The following is a 26,987-nucleotide window of genomic DNA, read 5'->3' as shown; positions in this document are numbered from 1 at the left end:
CGCTCGCTGGAGTCCCGCCCCGCGCAACGCCGGCTGGAGCCGGGCGCCGCGTCCGCTCCGGATAGGACGGAACCCTGGGTTGGCCACTTCTGCTCCGGGCCGCCCCTGACTCGGAAGGGGTGCGGGGTTAGGGGCTCTGGGCCTCTCGGTTAACGAGCTGCGGGGGTTGCGGCGGGCTAGTGACAGGCGCGCGCCTGGGAATCGCCGGTGCCGCTTTGCTTGGGAGCACTCGAACTGGCGCCCGGTGAGTACCTGCCTGACCCCGCTGCGCTGCGCTCATCGCGGGGTCTTGGAGGTGTTTCCGGAGTGTTCCTGCGCTGGAGCCCGAGTCTCGTTGTGTCTTGCAAGCCTTGTTGGGACTCTTACCACCCTAAACGGGCTGATAAGTGGCCTGCCAAGGGGGACGTGTACTCGTGATGGTGCCGTACTCTCACGCCCCCTGATAATCCTTAAAATGGGAATCTGCTTTCAAAAGATGTCGGAGAAGTCCCTGGGGACTGGGTCAGGCGGTGATCCCTACGGGAGAAGACAGTCTTTTATTCCTCCAGGACTGGGATGGACTAATTGCGGCCCTCCTGCGCCTGTTACTGTACAGCCTAAGAGTGGTTTTTACATTTTTTAATGGCTTGAAAGAAATCAAAAGAGGCAGGTTTTGTGGCACGTGAAAATTATATGAAATTAAATTTTCAGTGTCCATTAAGTTTTATTAGAACACAGGCGCGCTCATGTATTGTCCGCGGGAGCGCTTACTTCCTAACAGTTGAGCAGCTGCCCACGAAGCCAAAAACATTTACAATCAAGCACTTGGCAGAGCAAGTTTGCCCACCCCAGACCTAGCAGATTGAATCTCCAATGGGAGCCAGAGGCTGGAGCATACAAGAAAGCAGCATGCGTTAAGTTAGAAATAGTACAGGCAGTATTATAAATCAGTCGTTATGTTTGGGGGAAGAAAGATGAAAAAGAAAAAACTTTACATGAGCATCTATGTAAAATGAAGCTTCGAAGTTTCTACTAGGGTTTAGTGAGTGATTCCAAGAGAAAGGGGCATGGATTGCATATTCGGAAACTCCAGCCTAGAGATTTCTGTTTACCAAAAGGGAGCAAAGTTTAAAGGTTAGTAGGAAATGTGCTGGCTTCGGCAGCACATATACTAAAATTGGAACGATACAGAGATTAGCATGGCCCCTGCGCACGGATGACACGCAAATTCGTGAAGCGTTCCATATGTTAAAAAAAAAAAAAGACTAGTAGGAAAAGACTTCCCTGTCACATTGAAGATAATCAAAATGTTGAGTAAAATGAGTGAGAAGTCCTGAAATATTTCACTCTTAGAAATAACCAGGCTGCTCTTTTTAGACACATCGAAAAGCATTTCCTTGGCTTGTCATCCATTTGGACTAAGGGCTTGATATTTTCTTTACAACCTGCTGATTCTGCACATGCCACCTCTGACCATTTTACAGTTTAGAATCCAAAATGTACCATATTTAGTAGTGAAATAATTTAAATATGGTTAACACATATCAGTTATGGGAAAAAAGGACTCAACAACATATTTTACTTAGGGTTAAAAAAAGTATAAAAAAATTAAATTATTCATTTTGGATTTACTCTTTGCTGTCTTAATCTGCTCTCCTTCCCCTAGGCAAATTCTGTCTGCTAACGAGGAAAGCCTTGCACTTATTGGGAGAATAAAGTACAGTTGACCCTTAAACAACACAGATTTGAACTGCGTGGGTTTATTTATACTCAGAATTCTTTCACTAAATTTTTACTGCAGTTAGACACGATCCAAGGCTGGTTGAATGTGACCATTCAGAACCATGGATACAGAGGGCCAAGTATAAAGTTATACGTGGATTTTGGACTGCGAAGAGGTTGACACCCCTAACCCCCAAGTTGTTCAAAGGTCAGCTGTACATATGTATCTCATGTTATTGGAAGTGGTGTGTATACCTAGTAATCAGATACCCCTGGACTAATGAGGCTGGAAAGTCCAAATGGTTGTCTCTCTGAAGACATCCAGTGATTTGCAGCTTGTAGATGATGGAGCTTGTGTTTGCTTCACTGGAGTCTGCTGCTGTGTATATTTGGGACCTGGCAACTCGATTGTAAGCTGTTTTGTTGTTGTTGTTTAAGATCTTTTTAACAGTTTTTTATTTAGAATAATTTTTCTCCTTATTTTTTAATATCTTTATTGTGGTAGATTGCAAGTTTTTTTTAATGTGATTTTAAAATAGTTCTTAAAGAAGAAAACAGGTAGTGAAATAATAGAACATGGTGTAGAAATGGGCAATGCCAGGCCTGAACCTGGAGTTCACCTGAAACTGCCCTGTGCATGCAACAGTTTTTGAAATAAATAAATCGCTTCTGGGATTGCTACACCGCCACCACCTCCAGCCACTCAGCCCAGCCATAGGTATTGCCTCATCTTTTCTCAGTTCCCTGTTCTGTCCACCACAGTGTCACTTGTTCATTGCTAATGGACTGTGCCCAAAATTTACTCACACACTGTCATGGACAGGCTAAGACTGCTAACTGATATAGAAGTGAGGGTTCCTATATTGGTAAAATCTGGCACTTGACTGTGGGAGTTCCCTCTTGAGCCCAGGGGATTTTATAAGTAGGTTCTTGACTCCTCCTTACTGTTGGTTTCTGAATTATTAGAATTTTCACCCAGATAACCCCCTCAAGCCTATTTCCAGCACCACAACAGCACTTCCTTATTATTTACTTGTTATATAATTGATGCATCCTCCTATGTATGCACAGATGTGGCAAGAATCACAGGGGACAAGTAGTCCTTGCCACTCAGTGGAGACAGCAAATATACACCCCATCAATAACACATCAATAAAAATGACATCAATTATATATGAGAGCCTCACAATGAAGCCCGCACATGTGCACCATCCTTTCTTTGCTCTTGGTAATAATGTGCTTTTTAGCAGCTTAGAAAGATGGAAAGAAGTTAACTCACTTGGTTTAGTCTTGTTTCTAGCTTTTCCTTTTATCATTTGTGTGATCTTGGGAGAAAGTGAGTCCATTGTCTGGGCCAATCTCAACTTCTACAAAATGAAGGGGTAGACAAAATGATCTCTAAGGCTGTATTCCTGCAGGTTTGAGTATTTATGTTCTGACAGATTATCCAAAAGTAGGCAGGGTGGGAACAAGGAATAACAAAGTTTTATGAATATTTTTTCTTATTTTGCCAAATGAGAACATCAACCTATGACTACCTACTGCCAACATAATTTCATAGGAGAAAGGATATTTATCACCAAAAAATGTAAGAAAGCTGCCATCTCAGGATAAAGGGCAGCCTTTTCCTTCCTAAAAAAGAGTAATTGGCAGCCTTGCATTGACATATTAGAAATAATAATAGGGTAATATGTAATTCAAAAGTAGAAAAATTATAACATGAAAATTTATTTTTCAATACGCATTGTATCAGTTATTCCCTTGATACACTTTGGCAATTTGAATGGAGATATATGTGCAACCGGTACAACTCCTGGTGAAACTCAGATGTCCAACTTGATCTGCTATTTTATTTTTTATCACAGTCATTGTTGAATTCGTGTCTCATAGAGGCTAGTAAATGAAAGTGTAACCAAACCTTAAAAAATTGCATTCAATTTGAAATATAGTCATTCCTCGGTATGGGGGTGGCCAGGACCAGTTCCAAGACAACACCCCACCTCCACCCCAGGGATACCAAAATCCACAGATGCTCAAGTCCCTTATATAAAATGGCAAAGTATTTACATGTAACCTAAACACATTCTCCTGTGTACTTTAAATCATCTCTAGATTACTTATAATCCCTGATACAATGTAAATACTATGTAAATAGTTGCAAATAATATGTAAATAGTTGTAAATACAGTGTAAATGGTGTATATAAATAGTTGCCGTACAGCAAATTCAAGTTTTGCTTTTTTGGAACTTTCTGGAAGTTTTTTCCCGAATATTATCAAACCACTGTTGGTTGACTCCGCGGATGCAGAACCTTTGGACAGGGAGGGCCAACTATGTTCTGGGGAAACTGAGAAGAAGCCTCCCCTCTCTCCACCAGGCCCTTCTCCCCACCACCTCCCCACAAGGGGAACCTGGACACAAGTCTGGGATAGGAATGGGGAGGGCGGCTGAGAGCTTTCCACCGAGCCACCACTCACCCGGATGGCACAGCTTAGGTCCCTAATCACCCCACCAGAGCAGTCAGCAATAAAGAGCAGCATCAGTCAAGGGCAACCTTGTGGAACCATGATAAGTTTCCCTGCAGCTGAGCTTCACCTCTTCCATTAAAGAGAGGACAGTGGTCCTTGGAATATCTGCAAGACTGCTTTGGGGAACCCTAGGGGGCCGTGTGTGAAACTGCCCTCCACCCTCCAGACCGGGGGTCAGCAGGCAGTGGCCTGCAGCTAAAACCTGGCCCTGTATCCTGACACTCACAGTTCTTTGTGGCAGGGAACACTCATTGTGAAATCCAGGAAGGGAAATGGTATCCCAATAAAATAGGAATTCCATTCTTCTCATTCATAGACATGCATTATGAAAAAAAAAAATTGTGCTCAATTATCATCATGTTTTGACTTTTATCAAAAAGTTTGTAGAAATTTATTTTCTCTTACTATATAAGTACCTACATAATAACCTCGATTTTTGCCTCTTGGCCCACAAAGCGTCAAATATTTACTGGCTGGCCCATTTCTGAAAACGTTGGTATACCTTAGCCCTAGGGTGAGGAAATAGCACCCTTAAAGGGAATTAAGTACCTCTTGCCTCTGACTCGCAGTGACTTTCTCCCCATTTCAGAAGGGGAGAGGGAGAGGCCAGCTCTGCCGGTTCCCTGCCTTGGGAATAACGGATCATCCCTGGGAGACTGAATATTGCAGATGACAGACCACCTGGTCGAGGGGAGCGGGAAATTCTGTAGTGTGCCCTGTGGCTCAGCAACTCTTCTGCCCTTGAAAACAGACACTCAAGGTCAAGGGTGTATGCTTGACCCTGGGAACCCTTTCAGTTCCCTTGACTTCAGCTCACAAGCCCTGAGCACAGCCCAGTGTTGGTACCTAGCAGAGGAGTGAAGCTGTCCCACGGAATGTGTGTAATCCAGTGATGGGGTATCCCAGAGATCGCTGTCACCTTTCCCCGTCAGCTGGCCCTCCTAAGTTAGGGCTTTCTTTTGCCGCTTTAGACATCTAAATGATATGCATTCGATTTTTTTTTTAATTTTAGGAAGACGTGATTTTCAAAGCTAATTATGAAAACATTTGTCATTGGAATCAGTGGGTGAGTAATTTTGCTACAAACAGCTGATTGAGATACTCAGAATGTCCAAAGGGTGTTGCCACGTGATCATGGTGGGGGAAGGAGAGCAGTGAGGACTCCTGAGTCCCAGAGCCGCCACTGTCAAATTTAAAACAGTGGCGTGTTGGCTACACAAGTGCCAACAGGAGGTGGGAGAATTTCCTAAAAACTGAGAAACAGAGTAAGTAAACAAGAGTTTACCTGCTTTACCGTTTGTTTTCTGAAGCTGACACCAAAGGCAGGGCCTGATCAGATGCTACTTTGGTTCGGGGTACTTTGCCATTCTCCGTGTGGCTCCTCCAGTATGACACAGGAGAAAATCTATCATTTCTTTCCTGCTATGCCCAACTTTGGACCTGTGGAATAAGGAATTACTCCATCTCTACTCCTTTTTCCCCACACTTAGGGTGACCTTTTATCTTGAGCTATTGCCCTGGCATACTTATTAGTGATTTGCCCCTTTCCCTCTGAAAAGTATTCTAAATTATATGGTCACCTTACTTGTGGTACCAGAGGTGGACGGACATTCAAATGAGACAGCAACGACTCCGAAGGACATGCTTTGTTTTGCTAGTGTATTGTGTTCACCTTTCCTCTGAGTACTTTCACATTATGTGTAGTCTAGTTCATAAAATATTTGAGACTGTTGAAATTAAAGGTTTGTAATTTGGCGGAGATCATTGTAATACTGCATCACATTACTACAGTAAGTAATCAGTTAGAAGTAAAATTAAATGAATGAAATGTCAGAACTCTGCCTTAACTTGCTCCCATCTAATCAGAACCACAGTTCAGTTTTTCCCTACATTATTTCTCTTGTCCGTCCCTTCCTCCGCACTCAATGCCACCATCCTAATTCAAGCCCTCATTCCTTAATTCCAGTCTCTCCCTCATAATCTTTCCTACATACTTCTGCCAGTTTCATCTTCATACAGATTTTAAGTTATCCTCTCACCTCATGAACAATATTTAGTGGTTCCCAATTATTTAAAATAGAATCTGAATTTCCTGATACATGAGGATCATCTAAAAATAATAAAAGAACTGTATTAGCTTTGGAGGCGGCAGGCTGCAGGAAAGATTTGGTAAAGGATCTTAGTGGTGTCACCAAAGATTCAGTTTCTCTCTGCCTCTTCTCTGTGTCTTCTTCCATTTGAATTCATCCTAAAGTTGGCTCCACTTTTTGGTCACAAGGCCCTACCAGCAGCTCCTGGGACCTCGTGCTTCTTCTTAGCCTGTCAATAGTGGGGAGAAGTGCTTCTCTTCCTTTAGGTCATGGGTCTCTCTTTGACTGGACCAGCTGTGTGGCATACCCACAGTCACTGTGGCAAAAGCAACAGGATTCCTTGAGTTGGTTTAGGTCAGTTGGACTCTGCTCTGGAGTTGAGAGTGGGGTCAGTTCCAACCAGACCTTGGAAACAGGAGTAGGACCTGGGTACTCAACTATGAAGTCCACTACAGGGTCCAGTGCAGCTTTCATTCTGCGAGTGTGTGAATGCGTTCCCCTTGTCTCAGTATTCCGGTGCAGTGCCTTCTGTCTCAAAACCAGCCTCATGCTTTTTTGCCACGTGCATTTGGTTCTACTCATAACTTCCTGAGAAAGTCTCTTTACCATCTCTTCCTCAGCAAGTGCCAGGATTTCATTTTAGTGCTGCTGCTGCTGCTGCTTCTGTGAAGCCCCTGCCAGACTCAGCAGCAGTTCCTGGCTTCCTTCCTCCAAACTCACTGTGCTGTGTCTCTCCCCTGTGCCTGTCACTTGCTGCCCTGTGAATGTTCATTCAGTTGAGACTGCAGGGAATAGTAAGTGTTCTAAAGGATTCAGGGGGCATCTGTGAGCCTCCTGAAAACTTAGTGCACGTGTGAAGATGTTCATTTTTCTGGGGAAGCCTTCATCAGATTCTCACAAATTTCCATAATGTTAAAAAAACGTAAGCTCCATGGGCACTGGAGTGAGACTTTGCATCATACCTCTACTACTTGCTAGTTGTTACCTTGGGCAAGTTTTATGAGCACTCAGCTTTTCAGTCTTTAGTTTCCTCGGCTGGACAGTGGGAACATTGTTGTCTAACTTTTGTGGAATAAATTCTCCACTTGTTGGAATAATCACAGACAGCCTTTTTAACTTCTTCCTAGCCAAATACCATGTTCCAAATACAATACCCGCTCTTGTCACCTGTTACGTTAAAGAAACAAATGGATTAGGAGCAGTGCGTTTATTTGGGCATTGTCAACAAAGGAGGAAGTAAGCCCGTGTAGTCGTCCATCTCCTTCCCCAGATCCTAGGGAAGGACGTGCTTCTGTCTCCCCCAGGGTTGGGGAGCACGTGCAGGAGGTCGTAAGCCTGCCAGTGCCTGGTGGCTGTGAGCATGCTGAAGGAGAAATCTTGAGTCTTAAGGTATCACCTGACCGGGAGGGTTGCATTCTAATTATAGGTCTTAGACATGTTGAATACTTTTCCCCCTTCCTCAGCCCTCTGACCTGGACTGCCTTCTAGCTGGTTCATGTCCTCCAAGTCTACAGGAATGGGGTGCTTATTTCTCACTGGCTGCATGCAGTTCAGTCAGTGAGAAGGGATCTAATTACTATTGGTTTAAATGCATGATCTTGACTAAAGAGGCGACACATTTTCTAGCCAGATTGTTCATACTGTAATAAAGTTACCCCTGTTTACTATGTATTTTAAACCAAAATTCAGTAAATGAACTATAGGCATTGAGTATAGATTACAGACATTTTTGTTAGAAGAGGGAAAATCCTCGTAACAGTATCTTTTCAGTGCATAGTAACAACTGCCCACTTTTCCATTTTCAAGGAGATTGCCCATATCCTACCCAACTGTGTAGTCTAAGGTTAAATGAAAAAAAAAAAAAAAAGCAGAAACAAAAACAAAAACAAAACTTGTGAATCAAGTTCCTTCTACTTTGTAGGTGTAAGGTATTTGGGTAATAATTGAATGATATTCATTAAACAATGTTGATGAATAAATGTTAGTTCTCTTCCCCCTTTTTAAATTATAAACATATTGGAATTCATCTTACCTGGGATTGAGCACAGGTTCTTGTAAATAAATGTGCATTCAGGAGTCTTTTTATGCTATAGACATTTGGTGATGTGGTTAAGTCTTGACTTCTCAGAGCAGTGGTTTTAAATTCACAAAATAAGATACGGAAATGCAAAGGAAGCCAGTTACAGTAATGATGTAGTTATAAAAATATTTTTAAAGGAAATTTGTAGCATTGTGATATACATGCTTCTTTGTTAACTCACTAAATAACAATGTCCAGTGGTGGGTCTAAAAACTGCTGTAAATTTGAAATAATAATGAGTGCTAATGATACTTCAAGATGTCTGCCCCAAATGCAACATGATATGAAAATACCTGCGTGATTTCCATTGCTAACAGAGTCACAGGTACTATTAATGTGACATATTATAATTAAAGAAAATGCCCAAGTTCTATTAGAATTTAGTGAAAATAAAGATGTACTTTCTTTCAAGTTCATAAAGACCCTGATTCTGTCCACAGACTCTTTGGAAGTTTATCAGCCTCAGGTAAAAAAAACTGTTCGACTGACTGGAGAAGTGCCTCCCACCCAGTGTACACAGTGCTGGATACCAGAAAGCTAGATATGTACACAGAGGAGTTGCTTAGGGTCCCCTTTCTCCTTAATGTTACAGTCCAGCCAGATGGGACAAGAAACTGACTGAATGTGATAAGCTACAATGGACCTTCCAGCCAGCCCCAAAGTAGAGAAACATTAGGGGCAAAGGAGACATCACAAAGGAGATGAAAATTTGTGATAGGTAGGCTGGTAATAACCCACTCCTTCATTTTTCTCTGCTGTGTATTGAAACAAAATCACCACGTGCAATTGTACATACTGGCACTAAAATGTGCTACTCATACTCTCTGTGTGTGTATGAATCCTGTGACTATTTCAGCAGAGACCAATAATTATTTGGCTTATAACATAATAGCTGTATTTTAAGTCTCAGCGTTACCCAGTTCACTTGCCCAGTAGTGAGCTACCTTTCTGCTCCATCCTTTCCAGTTTATTTCTTATCATTTATTGCGTCAGACATACTTGGGCCTATGAAAGAAATAGTTTTTCTTATATATTACGTAATTGAAATATACATTTTCTAAGATAAATTAAAAATGTTTTATGTTCTTTTAACGCATCTTCCTTCCTTTTTTGTTTGTTTTTGTGGTTCAGTGTGACCAATGGTGGGAAGACAACACTGGCCAAGAATTTGCAGAAACGCCTCCAAAACTGCAGTGTTATATCTCAGGATGATTTCTTTAAGGTATTTATAAAGCTTCTAGATAGTTTATTTAACACAAAAAAGTTATAGTAGCAAAGCTAATTGGTTTACGTCCAAAAGCCTTGGCTGGTTGACTGGGCTTTTGTAATGAAGGTAGTCTCCATGCAGTAGGTGTTACTTGTCCACTAGATGGCACATTTATGGAAGCTTCTTTGATTTCATTTATCCTCACCAGCCAAAGCATTTGTTAAAATAAAGGTTTATCACCTCTTCATTCTTTAATTGTATTATTTCTGCACTGCACAGTTCTGATGAGTACTTTATTGTTTTTTCCAGCCAGAGTCTGAGATACGGACAGATGAAAATGGATTTCTGCAGTATGATGGTAAGCAGATAAGCTTACAAAACATTATGCTCTAAAGTTCATTTTCTTTTTCAAACCCAAGTAACCTCACTAAGTAACCAGTCTCAAAATATATTTAAATAGATTTCTGTACTTTAAACCTGCTTTCATAAGAGTTTCTGATTTATGTTCAGCTATTTAAATAAATGAAACCTTTTCCCCAGTTTTATAGTTAAAACTGGAAATATTGGGACAATGGATTTTTCTTTTTAAGGTGGGGCAAGGTGGGTCTCTGTTATTCTCCACATCCCTGCCTCGGGCATACAGCCCAACCCTCTCCCCTCTTGCCTGGAGCAAACTCTAAGCCTGCCCATCCTCTGAGCTTACCTTCCCAGGGACCAAGTTACTGGGCAACTGTTCTTTTCATTGCTCAAAAAGATTAGTGAATATTTTTCAGATGAATTCACTTCACTCCTTTGCCCAATCTAACACTTCTTGAAGTCAAAGGAGTAAAGTACATCAGAAAAACATCTACTTACCTATAAAGAATATAACTAGTAATCTGTATTTAATGATGTTATCATGTTTTATAATTAACAAGATGATTATTGAGTCCTTATGCAAACTAGCCACAGAGAGAGCTCTCTAAAAGAACCATAAAATTAGTTCTTTATTTTGAACTTTGATAACCTTGGAGAAAAAATGATGTATCATCATGTTCTTACAGACACATGATAATTCTAAGAGAGGCAAAATCCTTGACTGGCTGTCTCTTTTTGTGTCTTGAGCTATAGCCAGAATAATTTTTTCTTTCTCTTTCCCTTTTCTAAAGGTTAGTAAGGAAGATTATTACAAAGTAAGATTTAAACAAGGGAAAACTGTTTTCAACAGTTGACAAAGAATGATTCCTAACTTAAATGAGTCTTTACAAACTGATAAGAAACACAGACACAAAAGGTTATTTGATTAAATGTACAATGGAAAGTCAACTTCAAAAGTAGTCAAAGAATTATAACATATTTTCCCACTTACCTGGTAAGCAGATTTTTAAAGCAATGATAATGGCATAGGCCCAATAAAGCAAAAACTTATAAATTGGAGTATAGATTGGTACAGTCTTTTCTGGAAAGGAGATTGAGCATATGTCCCAAAGACCTTAAAATGTTCATGCCATGTGTTCAGGTGTCCCACTTCTAGAAATCTATCTTAAGGAGAAATCTGAACGTTTCAGATAAATGCACAAATTTAAGGTAAGTCAAGGTAATGTTGAAATCTTTATAACTACCAAAAGAATAGTATATAGTTACCACATTTATAAATATATGGAATCACTCAAATATCATTGACAAATACAAAAGTGAAAAACAGAGAACTAAAATATCAAAAGATGGTAGAAAAGCAGAAGATGGTAGTAAGATGATAGTTTTAAATCAAATACATCAGTAGCTACATGAGGTTAAATGAACTATAATAAAATACTACAGAGATTGTCAGACTGGCTTTAAAAGCCAACTGTAAGCTTCTTATAAGAGGTATATTTGAACATTAGAATACAGAAAAGTAGACAGTAAAAGGCTAGAAAAAGATATACCATGCAGATACCTACTGAAAGAAAATTGGTGTAACTCTACTAATATTAGACAAGGTAAAGTTTAAGGCTAAGAGTGTTACTAGAGAAAAGAGAGATAAATGAATCAATTCAACTGGAAGATAAAACAGTCTAAAGTTTGTAATAATGTGACCTCAAAATACATTAAGCAAAAACTGACAAAAATAAGAGGAGAAATAGACAAATCTATAATTATTGTGGGAGATTTTATATAATTTCTCTAGTAATTAATGGAACAAACTGACATTATAAGAGTCTTACAGATTTGAACAACACAATTAACGAAACTTGACCAAACTAACATATAAAACATACCAACAATAGCCGAATACACATTTTGTCCTCGAGAACACATGGAACGGTAACCAAAATGGAAGGCATACACAAGGACATGCAGGCAAGTCCTAATACACTTCAGTGGACTGAAGTAATGCAGAGATATCTTCTAATCATGGAGAACTGAATTAAAAATCAATAGCAAAAGAGTAAGTAGAGAATTCCCAAGTGTTTGAAAATTAATCAGTGTCTTTTTTCTAATGTTTAAGAACCTTTTCTTGTGGAAAATTTTGACTGAACTCTCATGAATTCACTATTGTACTTTAAAAATGAACTCTTGGCCAATTATATTTCATCTATACCCTCACCCACTTTCTCCTATATTATTTTGAGGCAAATCCTGGACATCATCACATTTTTCTGAAACAAAACACTTCTGTATATCCCGTGAGTCAAAGATTAAATCTCAGTGAAAACTAGAAAATATTTTTAACTGAATGATAATGAAAATATATTAAAAGTAATGGTACTTCTGGTTCCAGCCAAGATGGCTTGGCCCCATTCCTTGCTCTTCTTCCTTAAAACTAAAAACCCTGAATGGAACACAACAAACAAGGAAAGACTCTGAAAGATGAAAAGAAGAGAGAGCAGACTGACTAGGGACTTTGGAACTTGAGGGAGGACATAGCTGTGAGTTCCCTGGGCCTTTATTTACTTATTTATTTTCTGCCATATATCTGGAAAGGGATGATGGAGAAGTGTGCAACATGGAACCATCAGTAGGTGCACACAAAAACTCCCAAGAAACTTGTCCCTTATAGTCAAAGGACTAGAAAAAGGGTGGCCTAGCAGTATAGAAAATTATTTTGATAATACCCACCTTACTCTAGTCAAACACAGAAGGGAAAACCAGCCTCCCTCACGGTGTTAGCAGGGCCAAGTGGAGGGCTGGACTTCTGGACCCATCAGCACCCATAAGACAGGATGTGTTGGCTTTCCATATCATCTGTAGGGATCATATCAGTGGTCCCATACAGGGAACTGAACTTCCACACTGTCCTGGCAGCAAAGAGATAGAATAAGGCAGTGTGAGGTGCTGCTAGTAGGGCAGGACCCAATGGAGAGCTGAACTTCTGTCTTCACTGAGCTGTATTGAAACCACACCAGCACTCTGCTTTCTTCTTTCTCCCCCCACAGCCACCACCCCCCACCTCAGTATCGGTGAGGCCCAGCAGGCAGCTGAACATCCACCCTTCCTGGACCTGCACACTACACCTAAACAGGGTGACTGCCTGCAAAAAAAAAAAAAAGAAAGAAAGAAAGAAAAAAAAAAAGAAAAAAGGATTAACTAGGATCCAGAACCTCATAAGATAATACCCTAAATTTCCAGGATTAGACTGAAAATCATTTGTCATATTAAGAACCAGACAGCTTTCAACTTGAATGAGAAAAGACAGTTAGACACCATCACCATGATGACACAGATGTTGGAATTCTCTGAAGGATTTTAAAGCAGCATCCATAAAAAGGCTTCAACAAGCAATTGTGAACATTCTTGAATCAAGTGAAAACTTAGAAGGCCTTAATAAAGAAAGAGAAGATGTTAAAAAGAATCAAATGGAAATTTTAGAACTGAAAATATGCAATAACTGGCAGTTTAAAACTCACTGGATGGGCTTAACAGCAAAATAAATATGACAAGAGGAAAAAAAATCAATGAACTTGATTGAAGACAGAACAGTAGAAATTACACAATCAGAACAACAGAGAAAATAGACTGAAAAGGAACAGAGATGTGGGACAATAACCAAAGATCTAACATTCATATCATTGGAGACTTAGCAGGAGAGAAGGGAGTGGTACTGGAAAAATATTTGAATAAGTAATGGGGTAAAACATCTCAAATTTGGCATAAGACTTGAACTGATGGATTGAAGAATCTGATCCTCAAATCAGTTAAACGAGACTGATGAAGAAAAAAGAGAAGGCACAAATAAAAATATCAAAAAAAAAATAGCATCACTAGAGATCCTATAAAGATCTTATAAAAAGATGAGGATATTGTGAACAATTTCCTGCAAATAAATGTGAAAACTTAAATGAAACTGATGATTTTCTAGAAAAATGCAACTTTTCAAAACAAACACTAGAACAAAGAGGAAATCTTAATAGTTCTTTATCTAGTAAATGAATTAATTCATAATTTTAAAACTTTCCACTATAAAACCTTTAAGCCCAGATGGCTCAACTCAGTAGTTCTGGAGTGGGACTGAGAATTTGCATTTCAGAAAAGTTCTAAGTTCTCAGGTGATGCTGATGCTGCTGGTGACACTTTGAGAATCATTGTTTAGGGTACTTTTCTAGAATTAAGCACTAGAAGTATGCACATTTTTGTGTTTGAGAATGACATATTTGTGTCCTTTATAAATTCCTTTAATGATTTTCCTCTTATTTATCTGTGAGAGCTCTTTATATATTAAAAAGCATTCTTTGACAAATACGTTGCTGGTATTTTCCCTAGTGTGTTGTTATCTTTCAAACTAATTTATAAATACTTCATCATCCAAAAATATTAAACTTTTATATGATTGGAGGGAATAGAAGTTATAAATAAAGCAGTGAGTTTATGATTGTCAAAGTTGGTAATGGGGACATGGGAGTTCATTGTACTCTACGCTCCACTTTTATGTATGTTTAAAATTTTCCAGGATGAAAAATGTATCACACATACCAACTTACCAATATTAGAGTTTGGATTTGTTATCTAAAATATTTGTTAATTAGGTATTTTGAAGGGTAAATAAAATAGTGTTATTTCATATACTTATAGACCACTGGATATACTCCTCATAAAAAGCCACAGCATGAAACTTTTGCTGTATTGATTTCATATTTTTATATGTTTTTTCGAAGTGCTTGAAGCACTTAACATGGAAAAAATGATGTCCGCCATTTCCTACTGGATGGAAAGCCCAGCGTACTCTCTGCCGTCAACAAATGAGAGAAGCCTCGAGGAAATCCCCATCTTAATTATCGAAGGTTTCCTTCTCTTTAATTACAAGTAAGCATTCCCCACTCTAATACTGACTCTGAATGAATAGGGGGGAAACCTGGTGAACTGAATATGCTGTTATTTTAGGCCCCTTGACACTATATGGAATAGAAGCTATTTTCTGACCATTCCGTATGAAGAATGTAAGAGAAGGAGGAGGTAAGTTTTGAACTTGCCTTTGTGGATTGTGATTCAAAAAACAAGCTTTAGAAAAAATGAGGCAGCGACATTACTGATCAATGAACATATGTCCTTTTTCAAACAAGGGAAGCCTTAACTCTTTTACACAAAGAGCAAAACCTTTTTCCGTAAATGGACATTCACTTGGAGTAACGTGAATTACTTTTCTAGGAAAAGGCCCTTGTACAAACTGTTGGGCTCATCTTTCCTAAATCTTCATATGAACCAATCCCGTGTGGATTATGATTTTAAATTAATGGGCCTGTATTCTGCTACAGCCACAGAGAACACCAATTAATTTAAAGCTTAATCCAACTTAACAGTATTTCTATCATTATTTACATTGATATTTGTCTCTCAATTCTTTTATAAACCACTGGGGGCGGGGGGGCAGAGATAACTAAGAATGGTAGTCAGTCAATTACAGAGTTCCTTTTTAGATCAGAGAACTAAATCCATTGTGTTGTCTTTGTAACTGGCATTGAATCTAAAATGTGTAGTCTTAATCCTGTTTAGACTCAGTTTCTGAGTGATTTCCCTGTTATCCTGACCATTATTTTACTTTATCAATTGTATGTTTGTCAACCAACATAGTTTCCTATGTATTTTAGGGGAGGGTATAGCTCAGTGGTAGAGCGCAGGCTTAACATGCACGAGGTCCTGGGTTCAATCCCCAGCACCTCCATCCAAATAAATAAATAAATGGAGTTTCCTATGTATTTTGATAGTACAAGGGTCTACGAGCCTCCAGATGCCCCAGGGTACTTTGATGGCCACGTGTGGCCCATGTATCTAAAGCACAGACAAGAAATGGAGAACATCTCGTGGGAAATTAGTAAGTGCATTTTCTCCCTCTGTGGAAGGTCTTTTACTCTTCATTGCCTCAAAGTACACAAAAGAAAGAAATATTTTTCTCATGTATTAGATTATAAAGAGACGTTTTAAGCCAGAACACTCTGGGCTCCTTCTTTTCCACTCTGGCTCTCCTGGCTTCTGCTTCTCTCTCTATGGCTCTTATCAGAGTTTGTCAACTTCTCGATGGTGTGTCATTCAGTCAGCAAATATTGATTGAATGCCTTCTGTATACAAGGCACTGCCCTGGCAACATCAAGGGAAATAAGGCAGGCCTAGTCTCTCCTCTTACAAACCAACGTTCTATCAGGGAAACAGACGCTAAACACACAACTAGCTGCTCAAGATTGTCCTTTCCAGCTGTACAGAGCATGCTCCAGGGGGCATGACCAAGTCCCAGCAATCAGGGAAGACTTCCTTGAGGAAGCCACATTTAAACCACACTGTGATGCATTTAGCTGGACCGAGGTAGGCAGGTTGAGAGAATAGAAGATCACCCCCAGACAGTGGGTATAGTGCATAAAAAGGCCAGGGGGCAGGAAGGAATGAGCACCTGAAGGAATAGAGAAAATGAAGGCAAGAGGTGGTGCTGGTGATACAGGAAGGGTCCACACCCTACAAGGCCATAGGCCAGTTAAGGGCTTGGGTCATTATCCTAAGAGAATTGGGAAGCCCTCTGAGAGAGGTTTTATACAAGAACATGGTAGGTACAAAATTCTTGTTTTAGTGAGATCTCTGTGGCCATGTGAAGGGTAGATGTAGAGGGCGCAATATTGGACCTATGTACTCAAAAGACCTGGGTAATAGAATAGATATAAAGGGCCTAGGCAATTGAGGTGTCAATGACACCAGCACAGGAATTGGCAGGTGTCATTTCAGAAAACAGAAAAAAGTAAGTCAGATTTACAAGGAAGAATGCGAGTCTGTTTGGCACATAATGAGGTTGAGATGCCATTTGGAGATAAACTTATACATCTGTGGGCCTGGGCTAAGAACAGATCCTTGGGATACAAAGTGCAACAGAGAAGATACAGGAGGCTGGAGAGAAAAGGCTTTTGGATAGGGCAGAGGAATCAGAACTAATGTATCTTTTCAGTTAGTAAAGGGAGTTTCCCATATTCTGAGAAGCCTCTGGTTCCCATGCCAGACTGTGCAGAAAGCACAGAGGGCCTCCCCAAGTTCTGGCAGCTCTTATGACCCCATTTTCAGTCCAGTTTACCCACTCCTCCCCTTCCCCAGAGCCACTGCGGACGTTCTGGCCTCACTACTTCCAGATCAGACCACTGGTTGCAGGAATAACTTTACTGACCCTCCTTCCCTCTCCCTTTAAAATGCAAATCTGACCATGCTTCTACCTTGCTTAAATGCCTTCAGAGAGCCTCCAGCTCTTCAGAATTAACTACAAACTACCAGACACCAAGGCTTTTAAGGACTAAGGCACAGCCTTGCTCTAAAACCTCATCTCTACACTGTTTCTACCTCCCCACACGCTAGCCTTTCCCAACTGTGCATCTTTTTTCTTAAAAGGCCAAGTTCTCCTACCTCCCTGCCTCTGCAGTTTTCTGACTGGAAGACCCTTTCCTTCCTTTTACCTACATGACTTCTTTTTCTCCCAAACTGACTATGCCAGTTTTGTTTAAAATAAGTATCTCCTGAGCCTGGAGAATTGGGATTCAGTACACATATGAGAGAACTCAGACCCTCCTCTCCCCTCTCCCCGCCCCTCCTTCCCTGCGTGGTTTAAGAGGCTTCACAGGTGATCCTGATGCGTCCGTAAGTTTGAGGACTGCTCCCTTAAATGATTGTTTGGGAAAGGCACCTCTTTGGTGCTCCCAGAGTGCTATATGCACAATGCCACTGAACTCTGGTTCTTTCTTGTTTTCTTTCTTTCTTTTCTTTTTCTTTTTTTTTTTTTTTCATAATTTTCATACCAGCTAGTTTGAATTTCTCTGATAAACTGAAATTTCTTACCTATTACACCTGGCTATGATATATTTCTCTCTTTAATGGCTATTACTTTCTTTTTAAGTTAAGTCCCTGAGTTCTTTGGTTAAACCTATTGGTGTTCTCAAGAGATTTCAGGTGCCAGAGTAAGTGTCCTATATACATAAGCCTGTTAGCATTTGAACTGCTCTCTGTTTCCCTTCTCAGTTTACCTGGATGGAACAAAATCTGAGAAGGACCTCTTTTCACAGGTGTATGAAGATCTTATACAAGAGCTAGCAAAGCAAAAGGGTAAGTATTGTCCAAGCAGAGTGGACTGTGAAAGAGCAGCCAGGAGAATAGTTCATTTCGTACACAAGAACCGCATACCAGAATGCTAACGTAGGGGTCATTGTATCCATCATTCATTGCTTTGAAGATAACTCAGAATCAGAGACTCTGAATAGGTCTGGGGACTTGATTAGTTTGTGAGTTATTTTTAAGGGTGAAAATATTTACCCTTTTTTACATCTCTTAATGATATTTATTTTACTTAGTTTAAATTTTTTTAGTAGGTGGCTGTTATTTCAGTGGGACTGATACTATCATTGGAGTTGAATGAAGTTAAAATACTAGTGATCTTGTCATATGTGTAGAGCTCTCTTTTCTCCTTTATTTTTCTTAAAGATTTTTCATAAATTTCTATTTCTCATATGCCTCAAAATAAACACAAGATTTAAAAAATTATTTATTAAGTGTTTAAGTTTTTCAGATCAGACAGTACATTTTGCAAGTGACAGAAACCCTCCTAAATCTGGCTTAAGCAGAAAGGAACTACAGGGTGGCGGTGGCTTCCGGCTCATCTGGATTAAGGAGCACAAATAGGGTCCTCCTGGTTCTGCCTCAGTTTCACTTTCTGTTTGGGTTTATTTTGAAGTCAGTCTTTTTCCCCTGACAGACATGATGTCTTTTGGTAGCACCATCCTCCTAGGTCCAAGAGACCCAGAGGGAAAAGACAGTTTATCTTTTTTTAAGATTGTCTATGGGTTGATAAATTTTAAAGCTAAGGAGATCTATATATTATTCTCACTACTTTTGCAGATTTTTAAATTTTTTTTTTTTTAAGTAGTTCTCCATTTTAACCCAGCTAAAAAATCTCAGGAAAGACTTTGGTTCTGTTTGGGTTGCATGGCTTTTGTTAAACCAATCACCACAGCCAGGGAGATGGCTTACTCTGATTGGCTAGGACTGGATCATGTACTCATCTTGTAATTGAGTGCCTCTTCCTTCTAAGGCGTTCTGATTTAAGGGGAGAAATTCCCCAAAGGGAAAGCAGGGAAGGAAGTAGAAACCAGAAGAAGAAGGATGACAAAGCATGCTGGGAGAACAAAGCTATAGGCCTAGCTGCTGTTACATTGGAACTACTTGAACTAAAACGGTTTTCATGGCTAACACGTGCAGAATTCAGTCATCAGCTGGCTCAGGAGAAGGCAGTATGAGTCACTTTGGCAGCAAAGAATATTACATGCTCTTTTGGTGAGAAGCAACTACCCTTGTCCAAATGTCATCATCTGTCAGTAAGAATTAGATTTCCTATGTCCTCAGTAAATTCCTATCTGACTGGAGGTCTGAGCCCAGCCAGGAAAGCCCCTTAATCCTGCACACTCCTACTTTCAGGATCAGCCCTTTATGAAGTCATGAACCCATTTAAAGAAATTTCAGGACCATTTAAAAATTTCTTCCTGTGAGTGAAACCTGAAGTGCTTGCCAAATATGCCTGCTCACCCCTGCCATCTGTTCCTCTGATGAAAGGCAGGCCTCCCGTAACGAAGCTCAGGCACCAGCGTAAGTGGGTGGAGAGAGTGTAAGGTGCAGAGAGGGGCTCAGCTATCATAAATGATAACACATGAGCCAGAGCCACTTCTGTGAGCAAGGCTCCCTTGCTGACCCTAATAAGATACTTACAGGGCTGTTACAGTGGCTGGACACCTGTACCTTTCTATCTCTTGATAATGGCTAGTGCTTGGATCCAGTTCTCCTTTAGTGGCTAAGTCATACGCTGGAATTTGACCTTACGATCTACCTGCTGGTAAGAATGAAGGAGCCTTGATCATGTAGCTCAGGCAAATTGCACCTAATTCCATACCAAATGCCAGCATTTGCCATCTGGTCCAAGGCTCAGGAATAGCTGGCATGTCTTGACAGGTGCTGAAAGCCCACAAGAAAAGTACATTTCTGCATGTGTGACACCCTCCTCTTGCCTTGCCTATAACCTGGAGGTTTTTAAGGAAGTATTTCTTTGTAAGGCTATCTTGCTTGTGTTCTAGATGTAAGATAAAGTTTAAAAAGAAAAAAGTAATAACAGGAATGTTAGAGGAGAGATAAAATCCAAAGATCAGCCTTTCCTACCTCCAAGATCTATGTTCATTTTTTCCAGTTGCATAAGTAAGTTACTGTGTTATTTATAGTAACCCATCACCTTTCCCAGTTCTAACCACAGTGCCCTGGCAAAGCCAGCCTGGAGGGATCCTCAGTGTTGCCTCGTTTAACCCTCAGTATGGGACTGAGCTAGCTGGGAAGCCTTTCAAAGGTTTCAAAAGTTGACTATATCTCAGGCTTCTTAAAGCATCATGAACATGTTTAAATTTCAGCTCTAAACAGTATAGAATTATAATTGTGATAAAGTAATAATAATGAAAGAAAAACAACAAAGATTGAATTTAGTTATTAATAAAACAAATGATCCAAGAGAGTAAGCTGATAAAGTTATGTATTTAATTTAAATACAGACTTTGAGGTAAAGTTTAATCATTACCTATTCTCCCTATGACAAGACAGTCTAATCACCAGCAACGTTCAGACTCCCTTTAAAAATGTTTATTTCCATTTCATTATAAAAGCATATTAATTATAAAAAATGTTTTAATATAAAAGCAAAAGGGAGAAAATAATCACCTGTATTCCCACGAATCATCATTGTTAACATTTTAATGAGTACATATTCAGTGTTTTTGCTATTCACATCAGTCTCTCTTCTATATGGTTACATGGTTTTCATAGTTAATTGTCATGCTTATTTCTGTTTTTACTTTATTTTTTATTTTAATATTTTTTGGGGGGGATCATTAGGTCTATTTACTTATTTATTTATTCTTTTTTTTTAATGGAGGTACTGAGGATTGAACCCAGGACCTCGTGCATGCTAAGCATGTGCTCTACTATTTGAGCTATATCCTTGCTCCTGCCACTTATTTCTATTTTTAAATTAGTAATTAATATTTAAGAAGCTTTCTAGAGTCCATTATATAATAAAACTGAATAAAACTAAATAGCTCTCCTAGTTAAAGAATTCAAGGCTAAGTTCTGTTTTGCTCATTAAGAGTGAATTGTAAGACAATGCTGACATCTTACTGCAGAAGAAGGATGTCAAATCAAAGGAACAAAAATTGCAAAATAAAAATTTAATAATCACGTGTTTTTATTTTGGGGAATATTTTTCTCTATTGAGTTATTATAAAGTAATAGTATAATTATCTAGTATAGTAGCCCAAATTAACATAAAATGGTTAAACCATTTTCTAATTGTTGGCTATTTAATGTTAGAAAGTTTTTCACATTGGTAAATAATAAGCTATGAAAATGTCTGCACATAATGCTAGTTTTCTTCTTGAATTATATTAAAAATTTTCAGAAGTAGCACTTGTTTGTTCAAAGAGTGCAGCCATTTTTACATTTACAATCTTCAAAGATTAAATACTATACTAAAAAATGTGTGCTTCTCCAGCCTGAGCTGTGTAATAAGAATGTGGTAGCTTTATCATAGAGTTTTTAAGCCAAGATCATCAAGTTTTCAGCTAGGCTTCCTTGGTTTAAGAAAAAAGATTAAAGGTAAGAATACTTCTTTCCTCAAATGGAGAATAACAGTCCAAAACAAGAATTCTACTGTACTGTGATATTCTTTCGTGGTATTCTTCTAGCTCTCAAATTATTCCACTCCTTGAAGTCAAAAATTATTATACTAGTTGCAAATGATATTAGACATCTAATATCTGAACATAGGCTTAAATTTAACACAAGGATAAAAAGAATAAGAGAAACTTGGACTCTGTTTAGTTCTTTACAGAAAACCAGCATTTCTGGCTCCAGAATCCCTGTAATCTTAACACCCTTAGATGTCAGTGTGAAGATTTAATAAAATGAGAATTGTAATTCTCCATTAATTTCTTTTCAATTTATATTTATTCCCAAGGTCTTCAAGTAACAGCATAAATTTGGAATGCCCTGAATCCTTCCTGGAGTGAGTTAGGAAATTCAAAGAAATCTATTCAAGAACCTTAACCAAGATACAGTATGTACTTTGGTACAGAGACAGCTCTTGTTTTGTTTGTTGATCTGTTTATTTGTTCTATCACACATGGTTTCCCTAACCTGTGGAACAGTGAATAGCTATCCATGACAATGGACAGGAATTTGCCTTAATGAGTTATTCTCACTCCAAAAAGTGCAAAGATATGGCATAGCTCAGAAACAGGGATTAATTTCGCTAGACCAATGATTGTCAGACTCTTCTGACTGGGACCCAGAGTAAGAAATAAGATGTAGATCACAACCCAGTATATATGTCATCTATTGATGTATGTGTTTGTGTGTATGTGTCTATATGTGTGTATATGTATGTGTCTGTATGTGTTGCATGTATCATATCAAGTATCATAAAACATTTACCTCACATGCACTCTTGAAATTTTTTATTTCTAATTTTTTAAAAATATTGGTTACCATCCCATACCAGTGCCCACCTCCTGCAAATAATGGCATTACCAAGAATAGCAGTTACAGTGAATAAATCAAATCAATCACCCAGTATCTTTTTATATGTGTTTTGCCCTTGTTACTGCTGTTAATTTGTGTGTGTATGTATCTGAAACCGCTGAGTCACTTGTGTCACTATGTCGAGACTTTGTTACAAATAAGGGTTTTTTATGTGTGTGTGTTTTATTTTGTTTTTGTCAAACCCATGGTCTAAAATCACAGAAATAAGTTGCAGTTACTTCAGTGATACGCAATACAGGGGACCTTTCATTGAAAAGCACAAATAGGAGATCTGTATAATCGTATAATTTTTTGAGGCTTCATTCAATGCTGGAATTTAAATTATCTACTGTGCTGATCAACTTGTTACTTAATAATATGATTAAACAGATTGTTCACAACCCTTCCGGTCTTTACAAATATAAACTGTAATGTTTCATTAACTTTAAACATTCTCTGTAGGCTCCTCTGATCAGCTCTCATTACTTCCATATTTCTAACTAGCTTGCACTCAGTGATGATTAGGGGGTTTTTTGGTCACACACACTACAAAAACAAACAAAAAATGTGGACTCAACTAATAGTTCACCTTTTTAATAGCTATATGACTTGGATCAAACTGTTTAAAAGTATTTCTTCTTTGTAAGATGGGGATATCAAGAGTACTCAATGTGGGTTTATTGGAGAGTAAGGATAAAGTTCTAAATCCATAACATGGCCCCCAAGGAATCCCCTGATTTAGCTTCTGAGTGCCTCTCTACCCTTACTTCCCGCTGCTGTTCAGCCACTGGAACACTCTCCTCAGACCTACAGGAGACTTCCTGCTCATGGCAGGCACACGTGCTGCTTCTGATGCTTAGGGTAAACTTCTGCAACCCTTCCCTGCAACCAGTCTGCTAATTCCTACTCCTCCTTCAGATCACCCCTAAACTGCCTCTTCTCAGAGGATTTCCCTCCTTGTCCCCCCATAGGTACTCACCAAGCTCCCCTATTTTTTCTTCAAAGCACTAATCACAATTGTAATTATACTGCCACTTACAGAATCACTCATTTAGTGGCTGTCTGTCCAGCTAGACTATAAGATCCTTGAAGGCAGGCCCTACTTCTGTGACTTAGTTACAAACACACCCCTACTAATTAATTAGCACAGTGTCTGGCACATAATGAACACAATAAATGTAAATGTTGGGTACTTTTTATAAATTACTGCTACATCAGGGATGAGTTCACATGCAAGAAATGTGTCACTTGACTAATTGTAGCTTAAACTCATTGGGGTTTTGTTTTGTTTTGCTTTGTTTTTTACATGACAAAGTCCAAGGCATGTAGGCCAGGGTTTTTGCATAGAGTTGTTGTATTTAGGGGAAAAAAAACAAAAACAATATTCTAGGGTACACAGCTAAATCAGCACTTCAGATAAACTATAAATAACTTTTTAGTGTAAATCAGTCCCAAATATTAGATATTTAAGACTGCTGGTTTTCTGAAATTCAGCAATTCAGAAGTGTCATGAGAAAGCCAGGGACTTTCATCCTTGACTATCGCCTGAGGTATCACCAGGAGGTCACAGAGAGGCAGCAGAAGCATCCCAGCATAGTGTCGACTACCAAGGCAGGCAGATGGGTGTAGGGAGGCACAGACAGCCACACGCCTTCCAAAAGCACCCATCAGTGGTCCCAACAGACTTCCCCAGATGTCTCCAGGGCCAGAACTGACTCTCACGGCCACTTCTCACTGCAGAGGAGGCTGGGAAGAGGATGTTTTGATAGATTTGAACCAGTTACCATTCATTTCCTGGGGGATGTTGCCATGGGGGGGAAAAAAGCTTTTAAGGAAGGAGGAGGAAATAGGTAACCAACTCCAAGTGTCTACCACAACCTTTTTATGCGTATCTTCCCTGGCTATGATTTTTTTCAAGCTTATATTGTTGTAATTTGTGTTATCAGAAAATTAGGATTTTTCTTTTAGAATAAATCTAGATATGATTTTTCATAGTTTATTTCCAAGAATTTCTGAAATGCCCTCTTTTCCCCTTCTCCCCGACATGGAGAGAATTGAGTGTGATTGAGAAACGTCACGCTTGACTTTTCTCCCGGTTTCAGCATGGGAAAATAGGGCAGAGAGATACTCTTTATCTTAAACAAACAAATAAAAAACAAACAAACAAACTAACAAAAGACTTTAACAGACATTAAAAGTGGAAACATTCAAACCATTTTGGAAAGAAGTAAATATTTTTGCTCACTACTACCACCGAGAAATAAATCAGGAATTTGAAATAAAATACCAGTGCTTCATAGCTGTATGTGTGGTTGCACATTTAGTTAGTCTTATCAAAGCAGTTAGAGATAGTATATCTGTTTAGAAAAGCACATGCTCTTTTTCTATTGACAAGAAGCAAATCTGAAGTCTTCACTTTCTCTGCATGAGTAACCTCAATCCCTTTAGGATAAATTTGCTTTAGGAAGGTTTCATTGTGCTTGTGGTTAAACACAGAGGGAGTTTAGAAGAGGACCTCATGCACAGACTGTTACACTAAAGGGGGAGACACAAACCTAACAAGTTACCTTTTAAGGATATGCTTGTAGTACATAGAGTCATACAATGTTGGAGCAGTATTAGCTGGTTCGACACTCTATTTCAGTGTAGAAATTAAAACCAGAGCTGGTGACCTACCCAGCCCCATGTGGCTAGTTACTGGCGGGACCAGGGCCAGGCCACAATTCCTATACCACACAAATATGCACACACACACATTTTAAATTTTAAAGCAAAACAATGGCAGTAAAATCACTTGCTTGAGTACATCATCTCTCCCTCTTTCCTTTGAAGGGAGAAAACTGAGGAGCCTGGAAAGGCAAGGGCTGTGTCAGGGAAAAGTGAAGTTTTCTGTCCTGGGCTACTGGAGCCTAGTCAAGGAGACAAGCCAGCTCATGAGGTTATCTGAGGGGCAAGGAGCAGTGGTGAGCTACTGTGAGCTCCACGCCATTGTCTGCTCTGCTCATCTCAGGTTTGTGGTGCTAACTGTTCTTTCAATAACTCCATGCATGGAGGAGAGTTAGAAAAGAGAAGGATATGGAATAAGTAGAATGGGCATTACTGTCCACTTCTGTGCACACAAAGAAACAACAGAAACAGACGAAAATTGCAGTAGCAGTTTTGCAGCCCTAATCAAGGTAGCATGACCTGCAGATAAGAGAACGTCATAAGCAGAATTTATCAAAGTGAGCATATTAAGTGCATTCATACCTTTGAGTCAAGAAACACATGATCAGCATATTATTGTATGCTCCCTGCTAATTTCCAGATCCCAGAGAAGTTAGATTATTTTCTTAAAAATTGAGATTAAAGCTCATACAAATAAATCCTTATTGACTCTTCCCTTCAAGCCTTTGCAGCAAGTTCTTAGAACTTACTGTTAGAACAGTGGTTCTCAAATCTTGGCATACATCAGAATCCTTTGGAGGGCTTATTCTAACACAGATGCTGGTCCCCAACCCCAGAGGTCCGATGCAGTCGGTTTAGGGTAGGGCCCTAGAATCTGCATTTCTGACAGGTTCCCAGGTGTTATTGATATTGCTGACCCAGGGACTATTCATAATTACTGCTCTGTGGTGGACAAGCAGCAGCTTACAGACCCAGGAGGGCCCACACTGGCTGTTGTTTAGATGCTAGTGGCCTGAAATTACTAGTATTATCAGCCCCTAAAAATATTACAGGATCACTCTTATGCCAGTTACTGATTTTATTCACTCTTAGCTCCAAATTCTCCCTTTTTGCTTTATCTGTGAAAATGAATCTGGGCCGTTTAGATGTTTTTCCCTTGTCCAAGAGGAATGGTGTTAAGTTTTGTCAATAGAGGGTGCTGGAGGGATGTTGCAGGAGAGAGGATTTTGCTTTTAGGTTCCTGTGGGTTGGCATCTGTAGAGAGTGCATCCAGTGAGACATCTGGGGAGTGGCTTTTCCATGGCATCCTAGAGGGTAGAATTCCCCAAAATTCCAAAGGGTAGATTTCTAGCGGATTTGTTGGCATTGCACCACAGCTACTTCTCTGACAGTGAGCCATGGCGGTGCCTTCTCCAGTAAGGTCTGGCTCTCACTTATAAGGAGGGAAGTCGGGGAAACCGAACCTCTTCCTTTGGTGTTCCTTCTCAGTCCTAGGGCATGTGGCTGTTCCTTGCACCTGTCTTCTTTCGAGTTCTCTTTACTTTTTAGCAGCCAATACCTTGTTTGTATTTTATTCAGAAAATAAATAATTTTAATTAATTAATTATTACTTGTTTGTATGTATTTGTTATATATTTATATTATACACTTTTACTTTATATATTTTAAATATATAAATATATGTAAGTAGATTA

The 26,987-nt window shown here is 39.4% G+C and overlaps 1 protein-coding gene and 1 non-coding gene across 4 annotated transcripts; both read left to right on the top strand.

Annotated features, from left to right (window-relative positions):
• Nucleotides 1–30: 30 nt before the first annotated feature.
• Nucleotides 31–26,789, top strand: NMRK1 (nicotinamide riboside kinase 1). 3 transcript variants are annotated; one of them, XM_032477863.1, is made up of 10 exons: nucleotides 31–244; nucleotides 1,781–1,909; nucleotides 5,242–5,295; nucleotides 9,531–9,621; nucleotides 9,916–9,964; nucleotides 14,721–14,868; nucleotides 14,947–15,018; nucleotides 15,768–15,874; nucleotides 18,043–18,126; nucleotides 22,064–22,121. In XM_032477863.1, the coding sequence occupies exons 3-10, from the start codon at nucleotides 5,267–5,269 to the stop codon at nucleotides 22,081–22,083; spliced, it is 600 nt and encodes a 199-aa protein (XP_032333754.1). In that variant the 5' UTR covers nucleotides 31–244; nucleotides 1,781–1,909; nucleotides 5,242–5,266; the 3' UTR covers nucleotides 22,084–22,121. The 3 variants fall into 3 exon arrangements, with proteins under 3 accessions (XP_032333754.1, XP_032333755.1, XP_032333753.1); XM_032477864.1 differs by lacking the exon at nucleotides 1,781–1,909 and having other exon boundaries at nucleotides 18,087–18,126; nucleotides 22,064–26,789; XM_032477862.1 differs by lacking the exon at nucleotides 1,781–1,909 and having other exon boundaries at nucleotides 22,064–26,789.
• Nucleotides 1,127–1,230, top strand: LOC116663421. The gene has a single exon (XR_004319674.1). It is a non-coding gene; the product is annotated as a U6 spliceosomal RNA (small nuclear RNA).
• Nucleotides 26,790–26,987: the final 198 nt, after the last annotated feature.

This window comes from Camelus ferus, chromosome 4 (genome assembly GCF_009834535.1).
Source record: "Camelus ferus isolate YT-003-E chromosome 4, BCGSAC_Cfer_1.0, whole genome shotgun sequence".
NCBI lineage: Eukaryota > Metazoa > Chordata > Mammalia > Artiodactyla > Camelidae > Camelus > Camelus ferus.
The sequence above is the reverse complement of the archived record's forward strand: the minus strand, read 5'-3'. Positions and strand labels throughout refer to the sequence as shown.

What these genes read in the sequence shown, in the direction of transcription:
- NMRK1 (XM_032477862.1), top strand. Translation starts at nt 5,267, where the DNA reads ATGAAAACATTTGTCATTGGAATCAGTGG. An exon ending in TTTGTCATTGGAATCAGTGG is followed by an intron (nt 5,296 to 9,530) that starts GTGAGTAATTTT and finishes TTTGTGGTTCAG; the next exon opens with TGTGACCAATGGTGGGAAGA. An exon ending in GAATGTAAGAGAAGGAGGAG is followed by an intron (nt 15,019 to 15,767) that starts GTAAGTTTTGAA and finishes GTATTTTGATAG; the next exon opens with TACAAGGGTCTACGAGCCTC.